Genomic DNA, 8255 nt, shown 5'->3' with positions numbered 1-8255 from the left:
AAAAATTAATTAAATTATCACATTTGATATATTATTATTATATCAGTAAAATTCATAATACAATTAGTTAAAATTTTATAAATTAAAAATTTATAGTTTAATTAAATTTTTAAAGTTTAAAACGTAATTATAAATTTTTTAAATATGATGAGTTCTTTATTGTTTTTTAAATTTAAAATTTTATAATATTAAAAAAAGAATAATATAAACGATTTTTAGTATTATAAATTTTAATTTTAGGAGAAATGATTAAAAAAATTTATTATTGCACTTTAAATTTTAAAAATTTACTAACTAAACTTTGAAGTTTTATCCTAAATTTTTTTAATGTGACAATTTTGTTAGTCTCTAATGGAAAATTTTATGTTGAGTAGCAATTAAAATAAGTATAAAAATATGAAATTTAATTGGTGAAAGTATGAAGTTTAATTAGATATATATCTTTTTTTTTCATTTAAAGGGAATAAAAATTTGAGTAAAATTATTATTTATTGAAAAAAAAAATTTTTAGTTATTCTTTCAATTTTGAAAATACATTAAGTTTTTGATGGTTTAAGAACTTTAATAATTAATCTTTTTATTAATTTTAATTATTAATATTATTAAAAAAATATAAATTCAATACTGAGAGATTAATAAATTAGCAGTTTTCTTATAAATTTAATAGATTAATTAATAATTTTTTTTAAATTATAGAAATTAAATAGTAAAATATTTAGCAGATAAAACTAACATATATAGTAAATTTTTAAAAAATTAGAAATATTTTAATATATTTTTTAAAATCCAGAGATGAGTTTTTTCGTAATTTAAAGATTAAATAGTAAATTTTTTTAAAATAATTATTCATAATGAACTTTTCATTTAAATGCAAAATATTTTTAATTTAAATGCAAAATATTTCAAAATTTTTTATAATATTTAATTAGTAAAATTTAATGGAATCAATTAATAATTTTTTTAAAATTTTAAGAATGATTTAATATATTTTTTAAAATTAAAATTTTTTTATATTATAAAATTAAATAGTAATTTTTCTAATTAAAAATTATTTAGTAAACATAGAAAGAAGTGAATGAGACTGGCTAACATGTAGACAACAGTGGTGATGATAAGCTTATTGATAACTTCTTACAAGTGATGAAGGAGACTGCACGTTTGAAATGTCAAAAGTGAATGAGTAATTAGAGAAAATTTATATAGATAAAATTTTGTAGGTTAAATGAATATTTTTATTTAATTTATTATTTATATAAATATTATTTAATTTTATTTATATTTATGATTTATTTTTTTAAAAAAATTAATTTAATTATATTTAAATAATTTATGAAAATATTAAATAATCTAATTATTACTTATAGTATTCTCTTTTTTTTATTTTTTTTATAAATTTAAACAATCTAATATATAATTTCGATCAATCGTATAAATAAAAAAATAAATAAAAATAATTATTATTAATTATCATTAAAAAGTGATTGTAAAAAATAAATATAAATAACTTAGCTTTAAGGATTTAAGGATTTAATAATAATAATTTTTTCCTTATTTTTTTAGAATTGAAAAAAAATTACATAAACACACCTATATAATTTAAAAAATTTGAGTGTGCCAACAATAGATTAATGGCTAGAGCCGCCTGAAGAGGTTTTCATGTAAAATGAACACAGAAACAATGTCAATCTCCGTCTACCTTAATTCCACGATTGGAGAAATTGTAATCTTCGTTTTCCTGCTCATCTCCCAAACTTGCAAGGGTGGGGATTCAAATCAGTGTCCACCTTCTTCATGTGGGAAGAATCACAACATCAGTTACCCTTTTCGATTACAAACTGATCCTAAGAATTGCGGAAACCATAGCTATGAGGTTTCTTGCGAAAATAATTTGACGGTGTTAAATCTTAACGGTGGAAGATACTTTGTTCAATCCATCAACTACGATAACTTCACTATCCGACTGGTGGATGCCGGCGTCCATCCAGACAATTGCTCCTCCATTCCTCGTTTTCCATTTATATACGATCTGTCGGAAAGATATTCCACTTATAGATACCAATGGTCAGAAACAGAAGAACGCAAATGGAAGAAGTTAAGACAGCTTCCAGAGTTGTCGCAGATGATTATGTTCATAAAGTGTCAAAATCCAGTGAAGTCTCCTCTTTACGTGGAAACAGCTCCTTGTCTTAACTCATCTTATGTAAATATAGGAGACATGAAGGCAAACGATTTGATGGAGTTGTGCAGCGTGGAGATGATTAGTTTGTTTCCATTATTTCCGGCAAAGAAGAACATGTCGTTTCTTGAAATTCACAGGCAACTTGCTTTTGGGTTTCAGCTTTCCTGGCACAGCATCTACTGTGGTAAATGTCATCCTTATGCTTGCTATCTGGACAGCAGAAAAGGCATTCGATGCCTTATCTGGTGTAAGTAATGCTTTCATCCATTTCATCATAAATAATTGTTTACTTTCACACACAAATTTATTTGATTAATAAATCACTCTGATAGTCTTTTTCCTTTTCTTAATAATATATTCTTTCTCCACCATTCTAATTATATCTATAATACAAAAATATAAAATATAAAATATCTTTTCTGACAAAGATGACCTTAAAATTTTGAAAATCTTATTAATACTGAAAATTTAAATGCATAGTGTGGAATTTAGGTGCTGCAAATATTACTATTTTGTTACAGGATGATGACAAAATTTTCTTGTCTTTCCAACTATTTATAGAATTGTTGTCCTCCAAGTTAAGCAATACTGGACTGATTCGGCAATAGCTTCTCAATATTTTAACTTTATTCTAATAAAATTAATTAAAAGTGTAAGTTAATTTAATTACAGGGTAATTAAGTCTTTATTTGTTTGTTAATAATTTTAATTCAAGTATTTTGTTAATTTTTTTAGTACAAGAGACCTATATTTATTTGATAGGATGTTTCTATATTTTTTTTCATCTAAACACAAAATATAAATGAAATCTCATTTTATTTTTTTTTCTCAATAAAAAATTTCAAAAAATGAAATCAATAAAAAATTTCGAGTTCAAGTCTCGCATATAGACAACTTTTAAATCCAAGTGCTTTATCTCTTTAATGAACATATTCAGCGTGACTTCACATTATTTGAGTCAATAAATTTCAGATATCATATCGTTTTATATATATTTACATTTACAAAATATTCATACATAGAAACTAGAGTTAGTATATAGTTATTACTCAATATTGCATTTGCATAAATATTATATTTCTATGATTATATATCTGATGCAATCAATAAGATATATATATGATACTGATTTGTTTTCTTCTTAATTAATGAAGGGAAAGAGAACTTCTTGGATATAATCGTATGTAAGATCTCTATCTCCGATCATATAATATGTAATCATGTTCAAATAATTGTTACTTGTTTTAAGAGCAGCAACATTAGTAATTAAATTTCTCTACATTCACTTCATGCAGGGATGCTCTCATCGTCTTTGATTTGTCTTGGTAAGAACTCCTTCCATTAATGAATTAGAAACATAGTTACCTATTTATATGAAGAGACAACATGAAAATCTGCAACATATGAAACCTAGCTAACTTTATCTTACGTTTTTGGAAGCACATCTCTCACATTTCTTAGGTAAAATTTTAAGAGCAATAACTAATTAATGAGTTTCTCTTTGTTGAATATGATCCCACAATTTTATCCAGCAATGTGTTTGGTTGCAAGAGCTATCTGTGGGGCTCCATGTGTGATTGCATTTCTTATTTATAAATGGAGAAGAAGGCATCTATCTGGGTATGAAACAATTGAAGAATTCCTCCAGAGTCACAATAACTTTATGCCAATAAGGTATTCTTATTCAGACATTCGAAAGATCACTAGAGGTTTCAAGGAAAAGTTGGGTGAAGGAGGCTTTGGTTTTGTGTATAAAGGAAAACTTCGTAGTGGTAAATTTGCAGCAATAAAGATGTTGGGTAAATCTAAAGCTAATGGACAAGATTTTATCAACGAGGTTGCTACAATTGGGAGGATCCACCATACCAACATAGTAAAATTAATTGGTTTTTGCGTTGAGGGATCAAAGCATGCTCTTGTATACGAATTTATGTCTAATGGGTCTCTTGATAATTATATTTTTTGTCAAGAAGGATCTATTTCTTTGAGTTGGGAAAAGTTATATGAGATATCTCTTGGAGTGGCACGAGGCATTGAGTATCTACATCAAGGTTGCAATATGCAAATCCTTCATTTTGATATTAAGCCTCACAACATTCTTCTTGACGAAAATTTCACTCCAAAAATTTCTGATTTTGGGCTAGCTAAGCTTTATCCAACTAAGGGAAGCATTGCATCTCTTACAGCTGCAAGGGGAACAATTGGATACATGGCACCAGAGTTGTTCTATAAAAATATTGGGCGTGTTTCACATAAAGCAGATGTATACAGTTTTGGAATGTTGTTGTTGGAAATTGCAGGAAAAAGGAAAAACCTAAATGCATTGGCAGAAAATTTGAGTCAAGTTTACTATCCATTCTGGGTTTATGACCAACTCTCAAATGGAAAGTTAACAATAGAAGACTCATCAGAGGAGGAAAATATATTAGCTAGGAAAATGATTATAACAGGATTATGGTGTATACAGATGCAACCTTGTAATCGTCCTCCAATGAACAAAGTACTAGACATGCTTGAAGGAGATCTCAGAAGCCTAGAATTGCCACCAAGGCCTGTTCTATATCCTATAGAATCAATGACTATAGATGAAGGAGAATCATCATCAAAGTCAAGTGAAGTAAAATAGATACAGAATATTGCTTGGTTGAAAGAGATGGTAAAATGTTCTGAAACTTCTGTTACCTTTATAAATTGCTCTATAAAATTAGTGATGACTTGATAATATGTCGTAATAATTCTATGTGTTTAACATGTTGAGTTTAAGCTATTTCTGTTTACATAATTTTCAATGTATAATAATGCATTTGCATTTTGCTTCAGTATTTGTTGAGTTTGATTTTCCTTTGTGGATATTGCTCCTTAACCTGTGATCCAAGTCCTTAATATGGTAGATCCCGTATAGGTCCTATCACAATTATTGGTTAATATTCAATCGTTATATCTATAGCGATTATATTTATGTTCTTAGAAATTTTTGTATATAATTATTATATATATAATGGTTAATATTCTACTATATAATTATTTATATTAGTGATTTGCAGTTTGGATTTTGATTTAGTTTGAATAATGCTTTGTTCGTAACAAGGATATATAGCCATTAAAATTTCAAAGGTACAAAAAATTTCAAAAATCAAAGACATGCATACACATATGTGAATAACTGCTAGAATCCTTACCTATTGCAAATGGTAAGAATATAATTTACTGCCATCAATAAGAATATAATCTTCTATTTATATATTTATTTCATATGTTTTATTTTCTCTAATCAATTATTTAAATTGAATTTTCTAAGTTAAATTTTTACTTTCACTACTGATAATATCTGTCCTTAGCAAACAACATAATTTTCATACAGTAAAAAGAAAAAATTAAAGTAGCAAGTAAAATATAATCGTTGATTAATATATTTCTTAATAATTTTAAAGAGAAGTGCTAAAGTGATGTAAAATTTTACTTATTTTTATTTTAAATTGAATTTTCTAAGTTTTATGTGTGCCATGTAACACTTTTACATTTTAATGTACCATGAAGATTTTTTTTTTCACATGAAGTTTAGAGATACAAAGATGTATTTAACCATTTTGTATATAATTTAATTTTTAACAGCAGATTATATAAGTTTTTTTTATAGCATTTGATATAATACAAATTTGAATATGAAAATTTCATAATTCTAAAATTATGCATAAAAAATTAAAATAAACACTTTCTATAAAAGCAATGGTATTTATCTTAATAAAAAAAATGTTTATAGTAACATAGAGTTTCAAAGCATCCAATAAATTGAATGATCAAAGCCTATCACCTCATCATTATTTTGGATATAAGTAACAATGCCTAATAAGAAGGCTTAATTAGCAACGACATAGTTAAAATTGATAACTTAGTCTTCACCCAATCTGATCAAGGTGATATGAGCACATATATGGCACCCTACTAACTTCAATTCCCAAAGTCAGCAATCCTGCTAGAATTGTAGATTTTTTATTTATAGTGTAGTGTGATGTACAAAATATTCATAAAGGTTTTGGCTAACGGACTTAACAGAATTTTCCCTTATGTTATAGATGACAATTAAAATAGTTTTGCTATAGGTAGAAACATTACCAATAATATTATTATTACTAAAGAAATCATGCATGTATTTTGAAAAAGCTAAAACAAATCTTTCGGTTCTTGATGATGATTTTTCCTCTCACTGTAATACCCGGCTAGAGTCTGGCATCGGAATTCCTACAGTCCGATGGAATTTTGGATGTCGGAACCCTCTAGAAAGGTAATAGATATGTTTTCTAAAGTGTTTTTAATATGTTTTAAGGTTTTAAGTATAAAGAAAATGAGTTTTTGAAAGAAAAGCACCAAGGAAGAAAAGTCAGGTTCGGCCGCCGAAAGTGATGTTCAGCTGCCGAACGTTGCATAATTTCGGACTCACGTTTGGCCGCCGAAGGTGGTCTGGCCAGCCACTTATAAAAGGCCACATGTCGGTCAATGGATAAGATTTTTCTTTCCATTTCCACGGACAGAGGTGAGACCATGATCTTCCTTGGATGATCTTCATGTTTTTTCCAAATCTTTCAAAGTTTTGACAAGTTTTCATGTTGTTTTGAAGCTTTTGAGCTAAAAACCAAAGTTTTGAAGCTTGGAGACTTTGAGAGAGAGTTTCTCCATATCTCCACATTAGGATCGTCAATCCTCTCGTTTTCAAGAGGTAAGTGAAGAGAGATGCATGATTAGGTTAAGTAGGGTTATGAGAGTTTTTGTGTTAAAGCATGTTTATGTGTTGTGTTGTGATGTTTGATGGGGTTTTAAGTTAGTTTTGGACCCCTTTGTGCATGTACTTGAGTATATGCAGGTTGTTGAGTTGTTGGTTGCATATTTGAGTGAAGTTTGGAGAGGTTTTGCATGGAGCAGGGCAGGGTTTTGCCTTACAAGAGAACCCAGTTTCGGCCGCCGAAGGAAGGTTCGGCCGCCGAACATGTTAAGGAGGTGGTTTCGTCTGCCTAAGCTCGCCTCCGAAAGTTTGGACTTTCGACTCTGGAGGGGGGTTTCGGCCGCCGAAAGTGCCGCCGAAGGTGAGTGAGTTTCGTCTCTGGAGAGACTTTCGGCTGCCGAAGGTGCCACCGAAAGTAGCTGGGTTTCGGCTGCCGAAGGTGCCACCCTGTCCAGCCTTCTTTTGCATGTTTTCCTTGGTATTTTTAGGATGTTTTAGGGGGTTTTTGGGGAGTTTTATAGAGATGTTCTTGAACTAGTTTGGTCCCTCATTTCAGTCCACCTGTGTAGGAACGAATCAGAGGAACCGAAGAGATCAGCAGTGAGCACTGCTTCAGAGTTTTCAGAGTCAGTACAGATTTAGCCAAAGGTGAGTGGAACTAAACTAAATCTTTTAATATGAGAAATTAAATGCTTTTAGCATGTTTCATGCACCATGATTATGCAATAGGTTGATTGCATTAGAACTCACTAATATGTGCATTGCATTGTTTATTGTATTTGCGGACGGACATAGAGTGATTCATTAGCCCTCCCATCAAGTCCTGAGGAGCCCCATCGAGGGTCGGGCATATCAAGTCCTGAGGAGCCCCATCGAGGGCCGGGCATATCAAGACCTGAGGAGCCCCATTGAGGGCTGGGCATATCAAGACCTGAGGAGCTCCTTCGCAGGCCGGGCACAGTTTGAGGGAGTTTTGTTTCAGTCCGTCCGATATGTGATTACTTGTGATGTGATGCATTCCATATGAGCATGTTCTATCAACATGTTTTTACTGTTCTACTCACTGGGCTATAGTAGCTCACCCCTCTCCCTTAACCCCAGTCTTGCAGGTTCAGTGTTTAATGGGAGTTCAGCAGAGTACAGAAAGAGTAAAGAGTTATGTAATAACATAGTGTGGACATGTAATATTGTAAAAGAGATGTTTTAGTATTGTACAAAGTATAGTATTGTGCTTGACCCATATGTTTTGTAAATCCCTTTTTATATACATGGTCTGTTTATGTAAATGTTTTATTGATGAGTATGAAAACCAGGCTTAACATATACAGAGTTGGCCCAACTAGAGCATTTGATGAGGGC

At 29.9% G+C, this 8255-nt stretch overlaps 1 protein-coding gene across 1 annotated transcript; it reads left to right on the top strand.

Moving 5' to 3' along the window:
• The first annotated feature begins 1619 nt into the window (after positions 1-1619).
• Positions 1620-4998, top strand: LOC110612541 (LEAF RUST 10 DISEASE-RESISTANCE LOCUS RECEPTOR-LIKE PROTEIN KINASE-like 2.1). Its single transcript, XM_021753317.2, has 4 exons — positions 1620-2426; positions 3334-3363; positions 3475-3504; positions 3712-4998. The coding sequence occupies exons 1-4, from the start codon at positions 1664-1666 to the stop codon at positions 4803-4805; spliced, it is 1917 nt and encodes a 638-aa protein (XP_021609009.2). The 5' UTR covers positions 1620-1663; the 3' UTR covers positions 4806-4998.
• Positions 4999-8255: the final 3257 nt, after the last annotated feature.

Source organism: Manihot esculenta, chromosome 4 (assembly GCF_001659605.2).
Source record: "Manihot esculenta cultivar AM560-2 chromosome 4, M.esculenta_v8, whole genome shotgun sequence".
Lineage (NCBI taxonomy): Eukaryota > Viridiplantae > Streptophyta > Magnoliopsida > Malpighiales > Euphorbiaceae > Manihot > Manihot esculenta.
The sequence above is the reverse complement of the archived record's forward strand: the minus strand, read 5'-3'. Positions and strand labels throughout refer to the sequence as shown.

Excerpts from the sequence above, each read along its gene's own strand:
- LOC110612541 (XM_021753317.2), top strand. The coding sequence starts at position 1,664 with ATGAACACAGAAACAATGTCAATCTCCGTCTACCTTAATTCCACGATT. Across the intron at positions 3,364-3,474 it reads CTTCTTGGATATAATCGTAT|GGATGCTCTCATCGTCTTTG; the intron begins GTAAGATCTCTA and ends CACTTCATGCAG. Across the intron at positions 3,505-3,711 it reads ATCGTCTTTGATTTGTCTTG|CAATGTGTTTGGTTGCAAGA; the intron begins GTAAGAACTCCT and ends AATTTTATCCAG.